Raw genomic sequence first — 19,241 nt, 5'->3', positions numbered from 1 at the left:
TTCTTAAAATAAACGGGAATGGCAGGTCCATTCTATGTGTCATACTTGATCATTTCGCGATATTGCCATATTTTTACTAAACGGATTTAGTAGAGAAAATCGACGATAAAGTTTGCCACCTTTGGTACTTCCTGAAAAAGCCTCGCCTTTACCGGAAGTCGCAGACGATGACGTCACATGTCGATGGCTCCTCATATATTCACATTGATTTTAATGGGAGTCTCCAACAAAAACAGTTATTCGAACCGAGAAAACGACAATTTCCCAATTAATTTGAGCGAGGATGAAAGATTCGTGTTTGAGGATATTGATAGTGACGGACTAGAAACAAAACAAAAACGCGATAGCATTGGGACGTATTCCGATTTTTTTAAACACATTTACTGGAATAATTCTGGGAAATCCCTTATCTTTCTATTGTGTTGCTAGTGTTTTAGTGAGTTTAATATTACCTGAGAGTCGGAGGGATGTGTCCACGGGTGTGTTGACGCGCAGTGTCTCAGGGGAGTCGACGGCAGCTATGGACGGCACAAGCTCAGCTTTTATCCGGTAAGAACGGACTTTTTAACCACAATTTTCTCACCGAAACCTGCTGGTTGACATTTGGTCTGGATTCATGTCCGCTTGACCGCGCCGTGATCCATAGTAAATTTTCACCTCCGGGAATTTTAATCAAGGAATCACCGTGTGTTTGTGTGAATAAAGGCTAAAACTTCCCAACTCCATCTTTCTACTGTGACTTCTCCAATAATAATTGAACAAATTGCAAAAGATTCAGCATCACAGATGTCCAAAATACTGTGTGATTATGCCGTTAAAGCAGACGACTTTTACCTGTGTGTGTGCTTAGCGCTCACACTTCCAAAAACCCTGTGACGTCACGCGTACACGTCATCATTACACAACCTTTTCAAGACGAAACTCCCGAGAAATTTAAAATTACAATTTAGTAAACTAAAAAAGCCGTATAGACATGTGTTGCAATGTTAATATTTCATCATTGATATATAAACTATCAGACTGCGTGGTGGGTAGTAGTGGGTTTCAGTAGGCCTTTAATTTGTTACTGTGACCGCTTTAGTAAGTAAAATGACATAAAATAAATGAAGGACGGTCGGCAGGATGTAGGCAGGACATCAAAACATGTCAACACACTTTCTCAAACCAATCACACTATTTTCCGGCTTCAAAATAAAAGCACTACACTGTACATCCGGTTTAATTTCATTTAGGGTTTCTCCTTAATGCACGGGCTTCAAATTAGCTGCCACAACTAACAAAATAAAGCAATATAATGTATTGCACCATCCAGTAGAAAGCAAAGGAATCAGACATTCGTGCCTCCGTGCTTTATTCCTAGACACACAACACTTTTTCATTCTCAGCCGACACAATGTGTTCACAGACCATGGGAAAAATTAACACCATAACACACTAACTACACATTAACACCCGCCAATCGCTAGTGGTTGTCTGGAGCAGAGGGAGCGTGTCCGCGGTGTGGACGTACTTTCATATATTCGAAATATACATGCGGACAGCAATCTTCCCAATTTAAATTGACACTGGCGGCTTTTAATGAGAGAAAGGCTCCCAGCAACGCAAAGCAAGTGTGACGCCAGGCACTCTGCAGCTCGATTTGCGTCACGGACATGGTGCGACAGTATCTATTCAAACAGAGTTGAGTCGCCAATAACACCAAAAATAGTTGCTGCATTTGTTCCCAATTGTTTTTATCATAGGAAAAAATTACTAAAAGGGAAGAAAAAAAAAAAAAAAAATTCTCAACAAAGTACATTGTACAATACGCAACAATTTTAAAAAGAGAACAAAACAATAGTATGTAAGAAAAATATATGTTAATACTGTAGTTAATAACAGATTTGTTTTTAATGTATATTCATATTTGTTTGCCTTTTTAAAGAATATATGTGAAGTGAATTATATTTATATAGAACTTTTCTCAAGTGACTCAAAGCACTTTACATTGTGAAACCCAATATCTACGTTACTTTTTTTTTTAAACCAGTGTGGGTGGCACTGAGAGCAGGCGGGTAAAGTGTCTTGGCCAAGGACACAACGGCAGTGACTAGGATGGAGGAAGCGGGGATCGAACCTGCAACCCTGAAGTTGCTGGCACAGCCGCTCTACCAACCGAGCTATACCGCCCCATGTTTTGCTATGATATGGATCATAGCAAATCAAGCAACGACGTCATATCGACGACACCCCCACCCGTACTTGCCAACCCTCCCGATTTTTCCGGGAGACTCCTAAATTTCAGTGCCCCTCCCGAAAATCTCCCGGTGGCAAACATTCTCCTGAATTTCTCCCGATTCCCACCCGGATAACATTATTGGGGGCGTGCCTACTGCCTTTAGCGACCTCTACAACCTGTTGTCACGTCTGCTTTTGCTCCATACAAACAGTGTGTCGACACAGTCACACTATATATACGGCTTGTACACACACATGAGTGAATGCAAGACATACTTGATCAACAGCCATACAGGTCACACTGAGGGTCGCCGTATAAACAACTTTAACACTGTTACAAATATACCCCACAATGTAAACCCACACCAAAAAAGAATGACAAACACATTTCAGGAGAACATCCGCACCGTAACACAACATAAACACAACACAACAAATACCCGGATCCCTTGCAGTACTAACTCTTCCGGGTCGTTACAAGACCTGGATGTGACACACTTACAGACTTTCTAATCGGTAAAACGGTGGAGGGCGGGGCATCAAAATTAAAACGTTAACAAGATTTTGGGGCTGTAAATCTAATTTTGAAATGAGCATATTCCAGCTGAACTACTGTATTCGAAAAGAACATGATTTATTAATGCTTTTTGACATATCAGGGCCATTTAATAATGACTTGACATAAAATTATTAGCTATGGCACCTTTAAGTTATAAATATTTGCCAGTGTTACCATTTCATGTGTAAGCTGTGAATGGGACAATACTTCAAGCACACAAAAGGAAAGCCCCTAATGAGCGAAGATTGTGTTCTATCTTTAAAAGAGAAGAAAACAATGACTTCATCTTCCCAAATGCTTACAAATGCAAGGAACACAGATCCCTGATGACAAACTCCTCTGGGACCGGGGGAGCAGTACCTGTGTTTAACAAAGGAAATGTGGTCAGTCTGCTAGAGCAAATCACTGAGCTGCTGTAATCCCCCTCCCACAGCACCACAGGAAGCTAAGCACAAGCAGAACTTCCAGCCTTTGAGACAAACAGGACGCACGTGAGTCCAACTGAGACATGCTAAAAACAATGTTACTCCACAGTCCTTCTTTGCACCACATCTTAACTCACTTCCTTCTCTTTTTGATTACAACCTAACCAACATCCTCAAAAATTCCTTAGAATAGTGAACTTTTTACGGATAAGGAGTGTTTTATCACTTGTACTGTCATACATTTACTGCAGAAATTGCAGTAAAGGAGGCTGAGAGGGAAAGCTTTAGAGATAAAGTTTTGCCAAAGGAGTAAACACGGAACTTTGTCCTTGACTTTTTTAGTCTATCACAGCTTTTAAATGACTTTGCCACATTGTTTCCAAATTTCAATGGGTAACACTGTTGAACCTCTCTTGAGAAACATTGTATAATGAAGTCCAACTAACAATGCTATCAACAAAGTTTTAGGGATCACATTGTTATTACGATATATATATATATATATATATATATATATATATATATATATATATATATATATATATATATATATATATATATATATATATATATATATATATATATATATATATACATACATATATATATATATATATGTAGGTGTGGGAAAAAAATCACAAGACTACTTCATCTCTACAGATCTGTTTCATGAGGGGTTCCCTCAATCATCAGGAGATTTTAATGGAAGCATTCACATACAATGGTTTATATAGAGCACAGAGTGGGTGGGTACAGGCGGGCGTAGGGTGTGGTGATTGGCTCATGTGTTACCTAGGAGGTGTTTCCGTCTGTGGCGGCATGTTGAAATGATTTCACTGCGCTTGTTGAGGGATGATAGATCAGGATGATATATAATAAACAGTTTCTCTTTTAAGCATAGGTTGCATCTTTTATTACCACTGTTGTAAGGTGTGCTGGATGCAAGAATTTGCCATGTTATTGAATATTCAACATTATTGTCTTTGAGGTTCCAAATGTGTTTGCTGAGTTCTGTAGAATTCTGCAAAGTCTGGTTTCTAAAGGAGGCGTTGTGATTATTCCATCTTGTTTTGAACGTTCCTTCGGTTAATCCTACGTACGTGTCGGATGTGTTAATGTCCTTGCGTGTTACCTTTGCTTGGTAAACGACTGATGTCTGTAAGCACCTTCCGTTGAGAGGGCAATCAGGTTTCTTGCGACAGTTACATTCATTATTGGTTTCAGAGTCGTTTAGTCTGGGGGTAGGCGGTCCTTTTGCAATTGCTTTGTTGTGGTTTGAAATGATTTGTTGCATGTTATTCATACAGCTGTAGCTCAATTTAATGTTGTTCTTGTTGAATATTTTTCTTAGGGTTTTGCCTTTGGGGAAGTGTTTGTCGATCAGAGTGAGGAACTTGCGGCCGATGTTGGTTGAGACGTCTTTGCTGAATGGCGGATTGTACCAGATGATGTTGTTTCGTTTTCTGCTCTTTTTTGGTTGGTTTCCTGGAGTGGGTTCATAGGTGAGGGTGAAGTTGTATCCGCTTTCATCAAGTGCTTTCTGGTACGGGGGGGTTGCTTGGTCGAATTCAGCTTTGCTGGATGACAGCATCGATAGCCTTTTATTAATTCCGGTAGGTATTCTTTTCGTGGTGGTGGGTGGGTGGTTGCTGTCATGGTGCACGTATTGGAGTGTTGTGTTGGGTTTCGTGAATGGTTGGTAGCTGTTATTTCTCAGGTTGAAAGTGACGTCGAGGAATTTGACGGTTTGCTTGTTGGCTTCAATCGTGATCCATAGGCTGTTTTCTTTGAAGATTTGGCATATGCGCTTCTTGGTATTCTCGCTGCTCCTTGGCGAGGCGCGGCACACTGCCAGTCCGTCATCACGGTAAATACCAAGGTTCAGGTTGAGGCTAGCAAGCTGGGTGAGGGGGAAACTCCCAACGAGTTCGCACGTTTCTGCTCCGTCAAAACTCCCCATAGTAACGTCAAATGTTGAATTGTTCTTTTTTTGCCATGGTGTACTGTTGTGGATGAGTATGGAGTTCTTTGCGTGGATGATGATGTTTCTTTCGTTGCCTGTGATTGAGTCGTAGTCCGAGGCGAAGTTTAGTGCTTGGGTCAGTAGGTCTTGCGTGATGGAAGGGTAAAATTCTTCGATGTCGAAGGAGATAAAGTTGTGTTGTTGTTTGTCTTGGATGTTGTTAAACCGTTTGATTACTGCTGCTGTATTTCTCCATTGGTTGAGTGGTGTTTTGTCCTTGATTTTTGCGTTGATTCTGTCCAGGATTATTTTGCTGATTTTTCCTGTTTCGGATTTAGTTGGGTTTATTAGTCGGCATGTTGGGTTATTTGCGAAGTTGGGTTTGTGGTCCTTCAATGTGATGAAGGCTTTTTTGTTGGCTGTGGCGTCCACCCTGTCCTCAATGTCTAGTTCGGTTGCGATCCGCTTGTTTTCCAGGTGGATGTTCTGTAAAGTGTTGGGTTGCGCTTTTTTGTATGATTTGGTGATGCTTTTGTCCAGTAAAGAGTTATGTTCTGGTATGTCCATTCTGTAGAAGTTTGTGGTTTTATCGGCGGCTACGATGAGGTTGCTTGCTTTCTTGATGCGCTCCATGTCATTTTTCAGCTTGGTCATATGCCAAATCTTCAAAGAAAACAGCCTACGGATCACGATTGAAGCCAACAAGCAAACCGTCAACTTCCTCGACGTCACTTTCAACCTGAGAAATAACAGCTACCAACCATTCACGAAACCCAACACAACACTCCAATACGTGCACCATGACAGCAACCACCCACCCACCACCACGAAAAGAATACCTACCGGAATTAATAAAAGGCTATCGATGCTGTCATCCAGCAAAGCTGAATTCGACCAAGCAACCCCCCCGTACCAGAAAGCACTTGATGAAAGCGGATACAACTTCACCTCACCTATGAACCCACTCCAGGAAACCAACCAAAAAAGAGCAGAAAACGAAACATCATCTGGTACAATCCGCCATTCAGCAAAGACGTCTCAACCAACATCGGCCGCAAGTTCCTCACTCTGATCGACAAACACTTCCCCAAAGGCAACACCCTAAGAAAAATATTCAACAAGAACAACATTAAATTGAGCTACAGCTGTATGAATAACATGCAACAAATCATTTCAAACCACAACAAAGCAATTGCAAAAGGACTGCCTACCCCCAGACTAAACGACTCTGAAACCAATAATGAATGTAACTGTCGCAAGAAACCTGATTGCCCTCTCAACGGAAGGTGCTTACAGACATCAGTCGTTTACCAAGCAAAGGTAACACGCAAGGACATTAACACATCCGACACGTACGTAGGATTAACCGAAGGAACGTTCAAAACAAGATGGAATAACCACAACGCTTCCTTTAGAAACCAGACTTTGCAGAATTCTACAGAACTCAGCAAACACATTTGGAACCTCAAAGACAATAATGTTGAATATTCAATAACGTGGCAAATTCTTGCATCCAGCACACCTTACATCAGTGGTAATAAAAGATGCAACCTATGCTTGAAAGAGAAACTGTTTATTATATAGCATCCAGATCTATCATCCCTCAACAAGCGCAGTGAAATAATTTCAACATGCCGCCACAGACGGAAACACCTCCTAGGTAACACATGAGCCAATCACCACACCCTACGCCCGCCTGTACCCACCCACTCTGTGCTCTTTATAAACCATTGTATGTGAATGCTTCCATTAAAATCTCCTGATGATTGAGGGAACCCCTCATGAAACAGATCTGTAGAGATGAAGTAGTCTTGTGATTTTTTCCCACACCTACATATTGCGCTCTACCACGGTATCGAGCACTATTCTCTGGATAATCCAATCAAGACATATATATATATATACATATATATATATATATATATATATATATATACACATATACATATACATACATATATATATATATATATGTTAGGGCTGCAACAACTAATCGATTAAATGGATTAAAATCGATTATAAAAATAGTTGGCGATTAATTTAGTCATCGATTCGTTGGATCTATGCTATGCGCATGTGCTGCGGCTATGTCTCATGACGTGGCAGTGAGCCAGCCAATGATGTGTCATGTGCAGCTCACGTGACCACGCAGTCTCCTTTGCCTGGAAACATTCGAAAAATGGGGGAGGGAAACAGTACGGATAGTTCGACGGAGAAACATCTCGAAGTCAATGCTTCAATGGAGAAAAGTGTACGACCTAAGTCGTCCAAAGTGTCGGAACACTTTACTTTAAAGACTTGAAAAAAGACAGTTTCCTATAAAACGTGCAGCATGGACCTCGCATGGCACGGAAGGACAACATTGATTCAGGAGCACCTGAAGAGGACCCATGGATGAAGGGAAGAACTCACGGTACGTAACTTTTTTAAGTCCGTAGTCCGAGTATATTGATCCGTTGTGTCCGTATTTTTGTGTTTTTAATCTTTTGTTAACGAGGAGATTTTTTTTTTTAAGGAAGCGCAGCAGCAACTGTTGTGTTTTCACTTTCAGAGTATTAGGAACTTTTTGGATAGTACGATGATTTCATTTTCTGTGTTGTTTTGAGTCGCAACAGGCATTCATAAGTTCAGCTTTTTTGTGAGTAACGTTAACGTTATCCCTTTGTTGCAACGCGGGGCTGATAGTGTGGCTCCGGCACATTTGAATCCGTTTTGAGAGAGAAAATGCACGTTTACCAATTTCAAAATAAACGTAACGGACAGAAATATCTCAGGTTGGTTTCATAATGGATCAATGTAGCCGGGCCCAATAAAGCTATATAAATCTATTTAGACTTGAGTGACACTTTAGTATAACTTGAATATCCCCCAGGGATCAATAAAGTACTTTCTATTCTATTCTAAACGTTATGAAGGTGCTGGAATATTTCATGCTCTTATTCAATCAATCAATCAATGTTTACTTATATAGCCCTAAATCACTAGTGTCTCAAAGGGCTGCACAAACCACTACGACATCCTCGGTAGGCCCACATAAGGGCAAGGAAAACTCACACCCAGTGGGACGTCGGTGACAATAATGACCCAGTGGGACGTCGATGACAATGATGACTATGAGAACATGATACTGTGAAAGATCAATCCATAATGGATCCAACACAGTCGCGAGAGTCCAGTCCAGAGCGGATCCAACACAGCAGCGAGAGTCCCGTTCACAGCGGAGCCAGCAGGAAACCATCCCAAGAGGAGGCTGATCAGCAGCGCAGAGATGTCCCCAGCCGATACACAGGCGAGCAGTACATGGCCACCGGATCGGACCGGACTCCCTCCACAAAGGAGAGTGGGACATAGAAGAAAAAGAAAAGAAACGGCAGATCAACTGGTCTAAAAAGGGAGTCTATTTAAAGGCTAGAGCATACAAATGAGTTTTAAGGTGAGACTTAAATGCTTCTACTGAGGTAGCATCTCGAACTGTTACCGGGAGGGCATTCCAGAGTACTGGAGCCCGAAATGAAAAAGCTCTACAGCCCGCAGACTTTTTTGGGCTTTGGGGATCACTAATAAGCCGGAGTCCTTTGAACGCAGATTTCTTGCCGGGACATATGGTACAATACAATCGGCAAGATAGGATGGAGCTAGACCGTGTAGTATTTTATACGCAAGTAGTAAAACCTTAAAGTCACATCTTAAGTGCACAGGAAGCCAGTGCAGGTGAGCCAGTACAGGCGTAATGTGATCAAACTTTCTTGTTCTTGTCAAAAGTCTAGCAGCCGCATTTTGTACCAACTGTAATCTTTTAATGCTAGACATGGGGAGACCCGAAAATAATACGTTACAGTAATCGAGGCGAGACGTAACAAACGCATGGATAATGATCTCGGCGTCTTTAGTGGACAGAATGGAGCGAATTTTAGCGATATTGCGGAGATGAAAGAAGGCCGTTTTAGTAACGCTTTTAATGTGTGCCTCAAAGGAGAGAGTTGGGTCGAAGATAATACCCAGATTCTTTACCGTGTCGCCTTGTTTAATTGTTTGGTTGTCAAATGTTAGAGTTGTATTATTAAATAGAGTTCGGTGTCTAGCAGGACCGATAATCAGCATTTCCGTTTTTTTGGCGTTGAGTTGCAAAAAGTTAGCGGACATCCATTGTTTAATTTCATTAAGACACGCCTCCAGCTGACTACAATCCGGCGTGTTGGTCAGCTTTAGGGGCATGTAGAGTTGGGTGTCATCAGCATAACAGTGAAAGCTAACACCGTATTTGCGTATGATGTCACCTAGCGGCAGCATGTAGATGCTGAAGAGTGCAGGGCCAAGGACCGAACCCTGGGGAACTCCACACGTTACCTTAACGTAGTCCGAGGTCACATTGTTATGGGAGACACACTGCATCCTATCAGTAAGATATGAGTTAAACCAAGACAGGGCTAAGTCTGACATACCAATTCGTGTTTTGATACGTTCTAATAAAATATTATGATCGACAGTATCGAAAGCAGCGCTAAGATCGAGGAGCAGCAACATAGATGACGCATCAGAATCCATCGTTAGCAATAGATCATTAGTCATTTTTGCGAGGGCTGTCTCCGTGGAGTGATTTGCCCTGAAACCGGATTGAAAGGTTTCACATAGATTGTTAGACGCTAAGTGTTCATTTAACTGCTCCGCAACAATTTTTTCGAGGATTTTTTAAATAAAGGGAAGGTGAGACACCGGTCGGTAGTTTACCATGAGGTCAGGATCGAGGTTAGGTCTTTTAAGAAGAGGATGAATAACCGCTTTTTTGAATGCTAGGGGAACAGTGCCCGAGGAAAGTGATAAGTTTATAATATTTAGCACTGATGGACCTAATAACACAAAGAGCTCCTTGATCAGTTTCCCAGGAAGAGGGTCAAGTAAACATGTTGTTTGTTTTATTCCATTTACACGTTGTAACAATTCCTCTAATGTTATTTCCTCAAAACGAGAGAAACTATTTTGGAGGGCAGTATCCGCCGTATATACAATCGTGTCAGTGTTAATAGAACCCTGTTGTAGCTGGGACGCATTGTCTTTAATCTCCTTTCTAATGACTTCAATTTTCTTACTAAAGAATTGCATAAAGTCATCAGCTGAGTGGGTGGAGCTACTGGAAGGAGTCCCTTGTTGGGTTAGCAATGCTACCGTACTAAACAAAAATTTAGGATCGTTTTTATTACGGTGGATGAGATTTGAGTAATAATTAGCTTTAGCTAAGGTAAGCATGCGTTTATAAGTTATTAAACCATCACTAAATGCTTGATGGTGCACCTCAAGTTTAGTCGTGCGCCATTTGCGTTCCAGCTTTCTACATAATAATTTCTGAGCTCTAGTTTCTTCTGTAAACCACAGGGTGCGCTTTTTTGGAGCCTTTTTTAACTTTAGCGGTGCTATGTTATCAATGGTTTCGCGCAGGGCGTCGTTAAAGTTGTTAGTGAGGTTATCAATAGAGCCCACATACTTTGGGAATGGTGCAATTACCGAGGGCAGTAGGTCAGCAAGAGTTGTCGTTGTGGCAGCATTAATGTTGCGGCTGCTATAGCAGTTATTATTATTATTAGTTTGACGAACATGCGTCTGAACCTCGAATTTTATAAGGTAATGATCGGACATTACTTTAGTATACGGGAGTATCGTAACTTTGGAAGCGGTGATACCCCTGACAAGCACTAGGTCTATCGTATTACCGTTGCGATGCGTGGGTTCATTTATTATTTGTGTGAGACCACAGCTATCAATTATAGTCTGGAGCGCTACGCACGGTGGGTCCGATGGGGTATTCATATGGATATTAAAGTCCCCCATTATGATTATATTATCGGCGTGTGTCACTAGATCAGCAACGAACTCTGAGAATTCATTGATAAAGTCTGAACAGGGCCCTGGGGGGCGGTAGATAACAGCCAGGTGTAGAGGGAGCGGTGTGACAGACCTCATAGTAAGCACCTCAAACGATTTATATTTATTATTTATGTTAGGACTAAGGTTAAAGTTTTCGTTGTATATTAGTGCGACCCCCCCACCCCTTTTAAGCGGACGGGCAATATGCGCATGTGTAAAGTTAGGAGGACATGCCTCATTTAGCGCAAAAAAGTTGTTTGGTTTAAGCCAGGTTTCGCTGAGACCGATGACGTTAAGATTGTTGTCTCTGATAATATCATTAACTAACAACGTTTTGGGAGACAATGATCTTATGTTTAAAAAACCTATATTATAGGTAGTGGGCTGTTTTATGGAGTTTTTGATCAAATTATCCGTAGTAGCAATATTAATAATGTTGTGTTTATTATGTCCAGTGCATTTAGTATAGTTACGACCATATCTAGGAATTGATACGACGGGAATTTTCCGATTGTTTGATTGTTGCTTTGATAAACTGCACGCATCATAGTTAGCCACCTCAGTAACGGGGATTTTCCGATTGTTTGTTTGTTGCTTTGATAAACTGCACGCATCATGGTTAGCCACCTCAGTAACGGGGATTTTCCGATTGTTTGTTTGTTGCTTTGATAAACTGCACGCATCATAGTTAGCCACCTCAGTAAAACACATGTCCAACTCTGAAACACTCAAAGCAGAAAAAACTTGTTCTAATTTAACAGACTCCTTACCCAGACCAGTAGTCTCGCATCTTTCATTTAAATCCGTCTTCATGATGGAGGGAAGTGGTGTTCTGTGGGGATAAGCCTTCTGCTTTGTTTTAAGCCCCGCTCGGCATCCGCGTTTCCGATCACACCGCTGGCGTCTGCTCCGTAGACGGCCCCCGCTGCTACTAGACTCCCCTGCTTCACAGGCCGCTGGATGTAGCCGCCGACGTATTCCCATGCTAGTTAGCACGTCTAGCACGCAAGCGTCTATCAGTCCAAAACGGCCCGATATGTCCACATCCAGAAGTGTCTGGCGGTCGTACGTGATCACAGAGTGACCACGATGCGAGCCAGCCATAAAGTTTGTGGAATTGTCCGGTATTTCTGCCAAATGTTCCATCTTTAGCAGCAGCTCCGCAATGTTGCAGACCGTACGCCATCTTGGAATGACATTCAGAGGTAGCCTACAGTGAATCCTTTATTATTCACTACAGAAACGTGTACTATATCTGATCCAGTTCTGATCTGATGAGTTACATTTCTGTGTTGTTATTGGTGTATTCTGCAACTCCAATGTCCATTTATTTAGTTTGTTTTAATGTGGTGGCGTATTTGTCTTTTACGTCACAAATTATTAATTAAATCAACTGTGTATGTATTGAGTTACATGTAATTGATGCTACTATGTACGTTCATTATTATGGTTTTTCTCATTTCAGAAAGAAACAAGCAAGCATTAGCGACTTGGTACAAAGGAAGGTCTGCACACCACGGCAAGCGGCTGCATTGACTGATGCTATCCTTAATATGTTGGTAACTGACATGAAGCTACTATCAATGGTGGAGGATGAAGGTTTTAGACAAATGATTCATGTCCTCAACCCTGGTTACACTCTTTCGTCGAGGAACCATTTTACCAAACTGATGTAGAGGAAGTACGAGCAGACATTCCATGAAGTGTAGACTGACATAAAAGCCACCCAGAGCAAAATTGCTCTCACTACTGATGTGTGGACAAGTGCAGCCACTTTGGCAATACATGCCATTATATTGGAGACTAATGGAACATGAAGTCAATCTGCCTTACGACCACGCCACTAGAGGAAAGACATTCAGCATCCAACATTGCAGAACGGTTGGAATAGGTAATAGCCAGGTTTGAAATTCCCCTAAGAAAAATTATTGCTATTGTGCATGACAATGGTGCACTTTATAAGAAAAATAACATTTTTGTAACACTTGCCTTGTTTTATTTGGCAAGTCGAAAAGACATGGTACCAGTATGCTGTTTTCTTTAATAAAGTATTGGAAAGGATAGAAATGTAGTTTGTCTCTTTTATTAATTATCTTTGCAGTTTAGAAGGAATGCTGTTCATACATATACACACATATACAGTACATACAGGCAGACATACATGTACATATACACGCATACACACAGATATATATCCACAGACAGCTTGTGAAACTAATGGAAAGGTGTAAATAATGTTACTTCAAAAGCCCTGATGCAAACCACATCTTTCAATGCAGTGCTTATCTCCACACTCCTCCCTAACATGGTGTGTTTTTGAATGTGGGAGGATGGAGCTGTGGGGGAGACAGGGATAATGCTTGCTAGCTTACCTGCTTGGCCTCCTCGAAAGAGTTCTGTAGTTGACTCATCTCCTTCTCATACTTGTCCTTCATCTTGTCCATCTCCTGATCATGAATGGCCACTTCCTCCTTAAGGGCTCCTTTGAGAGCAGTCAGTTCCCTCTCCCGCCTCCTTAGGACCTCCTCTTGCTCCTCTTTGGCCAACAGAACATCCTGCAACTCCACTTTCAGTTGCATTATGTCCTACAGAAAAACATTTAGGATTAGTTTTAATGTCTTGTGTATTTACACTTGTAGCTTGGTTTTCGGGTACACAACGAAACAGAAAATAACCCATAATGCACACATTTGATCCGTCACTAGGATTATTTCTTACTTTCCCAATAGACAGTTTAAGTGAACAATTCTTTACCCCTATGATGGCGTCTTTCTCTCCATCTGCAGCTGATGTTTTCGCCGAGTCGAGCTCGTCGTGCATCTCTGACAGCTGGTCTTGCAGGTCTCTGATCTCTGTCTGGTATTGCTCCCTCTCCATCTTCACCTGGAACAATCTGACAAACGACATAAAATGTCAGAGCACACTGCTGGTCTCCATGTGTGCACACACCTGCGCAATTATAATTCACACATACGAATGGCAGCACCTGTGCCTGCTCTGAACATGTGGGCTGCAGCATGATGGGGTTAAAGCCCATTAACAAGGCAGTACTGTAATGTCTAAACTACTTGCGGGTGATAAGTGATGTTAAAATTCCTATAAAGGACAACTCAACAAGGGCATGCAAGTCCATCAGTCCAACCAGTCCAACAATACTGACAGTAATTGAAGTCCACAAATGAAAGGCATGACATTCCTTTTGTACCTTTGCATATTTTTAGCCTGTATTTATGTGTACAGGTATATAGTATATTTATTATTCACATAACTATGCAAGATATGCTTCTAAAACAAAAAAAAAGACAAAGAACTGAGCTTGGTAAAAAGAACACAGAAGATAGTCATTTGCGTCTACTCTACACTATCTTAACATATTGTGCCGTCCAAACTACTGTGGTAACTCAACTTACAAATCATTAGAGATACGAGCTGTCTCTCAGCTTTTGTTATGCTTGAGGTTGCGAGCATACCTTGAATTACAAGCTTTTTTTCTATCAGTTGAAGTAATATTTGTAACAGCGTTGTGCCATTTGAGCAATAACTACTTAATATTTTGTTCCATGTTGTTGTTTGTGCCTTGTTTACACAATAAACAAACATAAGCTTTGATTAAAAAGTTAAATAAATAAATGGGTTGTACTTGTATAGCGCTTTTCTACCTTCAAGGTACTCAAAGCGCTTAGACACTACTTCCACATTTACCCATTCCCACACACATTCACACACTGATGGAGGGAGCTGCCATTCAAGGCGCTAACCAGCACCCATCAGGAGCAAGGGTGAAGTGTCTTGCTCAGGACACAACGGACATGACGAGGTTGGTACTAGGTGGGGATTGAACCAGGGACCCTTGGGTTGCGCACGGCCACCCTTCCACTGCGCCACACCGTCCCCAGTTGTTTTTGTGCATGTTTGAGCACCGCTCAGAGATCGACACAATTATGTGTCGATCACTGAAAATTAAAAAGTTTGTGGTAAGGAAAGGAAACGGAACAGTGAATTAGAGAAACAAACCACTACCAATATGTCCTACTAGTAAGCAGCCTACGAGGCAAGTCAGTCCCGCTGTAGCATCAGACATGCTGCAGCCTCCTTAATGACAACCATTTATCCATAACAATATTAAGAATCTGTTCTGAGTTCCTATTGTTACACCACAAAGACAGTGTCGCCAGATGTCACAAAAAAACATGCAACCACAGGGGATACTAAGGGGACTTGGCAACAATGGATGAAGTAGCCTCGAGGAGAGAAATCTACATGTTTGTAGTGTATGCTATTTTAATGTTTTTCCAATTATATTCCTTGTCTAAAAGCTCATTTGTCATTTTAAAAGGCATGTTACATGTTAAAATAGTGGTGTACTGAGAGGTCAAGGCTTGGAATAAAGTGATTTCAATTAGTTTCATCGGGTGTGGCTGCTTTGAGATTTGAGTGTTTCGAGTTACAAGCTTGTTTGTGGAACAAATTGTGCTCATAAGTTTATGTACCACCGTGTGTGTAAAAAGACAACAGACAAATGACATTAACATTCACTGGAAGGACAACCAGACAGAGAATGGACTTAGGCTGCTTTCAAATAGTGAGTATTTAAAACCTCCATTGAACAGATATATTATTAAAATATTTTGTCTACATTTCCCTCTGTATGTTCCTAATATAATCTCTTGATACAGAATGTTACTTCATCTATCAGGGAGGACTTCAATGCTGACCTCCAATCTTACCCACAAACAAGCACAAAAGGATTGTAAATTAAATTTGTGGCCTATAACCACAAACGGAAAGAGAGAGCTGTAGTATCTGTATACCAAAATAATCTGCCATTATGTTTTCGCTCCTGACCTTGAATAGTAGCCCTTCCCTCATTGATTCTGCAGTTAAATGGTAATATTTAATTTGTGCTTACTCTTCAAGTGTGGTCTGGAGTTCAGCTTCTGTTTTCATCAGTTTTTCCTTCAAGCGTTTGCACTCTGTCGTAGTCTTATCCACTCCCAGCTGCAGCTCCTTCACACCTGCAGTCGCCATGCTGTCCACCTTATAGGTCTGATAAGGTAACATATATGCATGCACATATACTTAATACAAATGTACTTGATAATACTCCTATCTTAGTAAGCAGGTTGCAAAGTCCGATTTAAAATTACCCCCATGTTGTCCAACCCACAGATCAAAGAAAAACATTTCAAATACAGTAGGTAGACAAAATGACAATGTTACCGTGCTTTGTTTCTCGAGTTGTTGTTTCAATTGGGACATTTTTTTCTCCAGTGCAGCGTTCTGCTCCTGCAGGGCTTTGGTTTGTGCAGATAGACCCAAGGACTGGCAGAAGAACATGTTTGAGAATAACATCTAAACATATTTACTTTTCGGTGAAATCTCGTTGGAGGGATTTGAATGAAATTGCATTAGCAGTTTTGCATGGGGGAGAAATAGAAAACATCACATGAGCGTCTAATGCAAAATAAAGAGTTTGGAATGTGCATATCTTTTTTAGGGTCAAATATGTTTGTATTGGTTTGAAATGAGATAAAATGTTAACATTTGAAAAAGTAGGCCCATTGATGTTTTGTTTGGATGATTTTTACTGCTCTTGTTGATAAGAGCTGATAAGCGAAGCATGGTAGAAACTCTAAAACCAAAATTAATAATTTAGTGTTAGTAGATCTGCGGGGATGAAAACTTATGCCTTTGGAAAAACTGAGGCAATAAAAATATCTCACTTTGTCATCTTGAGTGGCTGCAGTGGCTCGTGACTTCAAGGTCTGAATCTTTTCAAAGACAAGGTTGACCTTTCTCTTGGTCGTTTCATCATTATCCTTGCTACTGCAGACAAAAGACACAAAAAGGACCAGTCAGCGGAGGGTAAAACAAAAATCTCTGGCACAGCTTCAGTTTTTTACACAACAAAATTGGCCGAGACCTGTGAACAACAATAATTGCCTTGTAACGATCGCAATGATTAATCGTTTAATTTGATCAGCAAAAAGATTGAATTCATATTCCGCTGCTCTGATTCATCGTTTATGTAGTCTGAACTAATAAAAATTGATGAAATCTGTATTGCATGGAGCACTTGGAACTTCAAAGACGCAAATATTCTTCCACACGGCAAATAGTTTCCACACATGAGATAGGTGTTGTGTGGCAGTGAACAGCGGAGTTTTTATAGAACATTTTTTACTGATGCACATGTGTCAAAAGTGAAATGTCAATGTTGATGCCTCTTCTAGAAAAAAAGAATGAAGGTCATGGTAAGCAGAAATATCTGTGTTTATTTGAATTATGTAGTAACTAAAAATAAAACATCTTGTTAGATGCAAAATACATAGGCAAAATATGTTGTACAACGTTTGCATTGGATCTCACTTGTTTATGCAGAAGTACCTAACATGAAAATTGTTTAGACCATACAAGCGCAGTGGAGGTTTTTTCCAGGAATTCTGGATCTGCCCTAAACACATTTTTGGACCGCCTGTCTGAAAAACCCTAAAATGACAAATGTCTTAAAATTACATTTGCCTCTGCACAGCAAAATAAAATGTTTCTTTCGTGCTGAATTTGGGTGGGTCTTTCCCACCCTTAAAGGCAGCGGAATCAAAAGCATCAGTATGAATAAATCTGGAGTCGAACCATGTTCCCAACACAACAGTGATCTATTATTTCTATAAATTAGGTCATTGACACAGACAGCAGCCCCTCAATCTCCCTTGCCTCCAAACAGATGATTTGAATTACACATCTTTAACCCCTGTTGGTGAATGTTTGTGTTTGTAGCTCTAAGAACGTGGCTCAGTTTCAGCCCCTGTACTTCCATCTGGTATCTTTTCCTTTGTCGTCCGGTGACTCCTGACATTTGTCCTGACACACCCAACCAGTTTCCTGCTCTTTTTTGACAGCACATGCAAAAAAGCTACAGAAAACTGCAAAACTTGATGTTAAAATATCAACATGCGGTGATATTTGATTTTAGTATATTTTCAGACTTTTCATTTACAGGTTCTCACAAACTATGCTAGAAAAATAACGGACTGTAAAGATTGCTTTCCTCAGTTCAACCTTAACCCTACAGTACATACATTCCCTGACAGTCAATGAGTGTCAGATTACAGACTAACACAAAGGCTTCACACTGAAGGTTGAGAGGAAACACTGAGGAGAAAGTGAGATGCCAAGAAAAAAAAAACCTCTACACAGCTGGATTGCATAGCTGGGTGGGTAAAAAGAACACATTCCATCAATTTTATCATAAACAGTCAAACTATGATAAAAAAAAAAGTGTACTCCCACGGAATAACTGATGCAATACCGGTACTTAAAGTGTGGTATTTGTCAAAAGTTGAGTGGCCCAAAAATCCAAACTTGTATTTTTACAGCATCAATCTGTCATGAAAATAGAGAGTAAAGCAAAAAAAGTTTAAGCTGTACTAATAACTCACCCGTCCTTTAGGTAATTAAACAAAATCTGCTTTGCTGTCTCTTCATGTGTTTGTTGTGAAAGCTCTTGCTGACCTTTCAGGAGATCCGGTGTTGCCTGAATGAGACGGGAAATGAGCGAGAGGTCAGAAAATAATTCATGTTCCAAATCAACAACCTTATTTCACAGAAGAGCAGACAATCTGAATGTTTGCCAACGTTTTCATCTTAAGACCCAAATTCATGAAAAAACATACTTTATTATTCATCACCATGACTGACATATACTGACATTGAGAACATAAAATACATAAAGTCACTACAATAACCATAAGTTAAAAAGCTATTTGCCAATAAAAGGTGTTAGGTTACTGAGGGGGTTTTCAAAGTCTAGCACAGTGAGCCAGAGAATATAAATATAGTTAGGGCCTCCCCTACTCCCTACAAACTGATTTTCTGGATTATATTTCAAGGGCTTCTGCTTACCCCTGACTCTTTTTACTCACTCACTGTAGGAACTAAAAACGTATTAAAAGCTTAGCAGGTTTGAGAATGATTATTTTTGTTTTTCACATGCTACTGCGTCCACCCCACAAGTGTGTACAGTAAGTGGGATGATGCTGCAGTGTCAGTAAAACAATTAGGGTTTGTTTGAACTTCAAGAGTTACGGTTCAGATTCCTCGTTGAGATTCTGGTTACTAAAAAGGGGGTTTAAACATTGCCGGTTCGCCGTGCTGCGCCAAAGACCATGTTTGCGCCAAACAAAAAAACTTGGTCATCCATCACTCATCCACAATGAAC

The 19,241-nt window shown here is 40.7% G+C and overlaps 1 protein-coding gene across 1 annotated transcript in view; it reads right to left on the bottom strand.

Moving 5' to 3' along the window:
• Nucleotides 1–19,241, bottom strand: part of cgnl1 (cingulin-like 1) — an 80,284-nt gene that overhangs the window by 38,930 nt on the left and 22,113 nt on the right. The window contains exons 3-8 of the mRNA XM_061881915.1: nucleotides 18,463–18,557; nucleotides 16,747–16,849; nucleotides 16,244–16,345; nucleotides 15,933–16,069; nucleotides 13,778–13,916; nucleotides 13,396–13,608 (exon numbers count right to left, since the gene is read on the bottom strand). Of these exons, the coding sequence (XP_061737899.1) occupies nucleotides 13,396–13,608; nucleotides 13,778–13,916; nucleotides 15,933–16,069; nucleotides 16,244–16,345; nucleotides 16,747–16,849; nucleotides 18,463–18,557 (789 nt within the window). The remainder of the gene's footprint in view (nucleotides 1–13,395; nucleotides 13,609–13,777; nucleotides 13,917–15,932; nucleotides 16,070–16,243; nucleotides 16,346–16,746; nucleotides 16,850–18,462; nucleotides 18,558–19,241) is intronic.

The sequence above is a fragment of the Nerophis ophidion genome, linkage group LG02 (genome assembly GCF_033978795.1).
Source record: "Nerophis ophidion isolate RoL-2023_Sa linkage group LG02, RoL_Noph_v1.0, whole genome shotgun sequence".
In the NCBI taxonomy this organism is placed as follows: Eukaryota; Metazoa; Chordata; class Actinopteri; order Syngnathiformes; family Syngnathidae; genus Nerophis; species Nerophis ophidion.
This window is presented reverse-complemented; position numbering and strand designations above follow the sequence as displayed.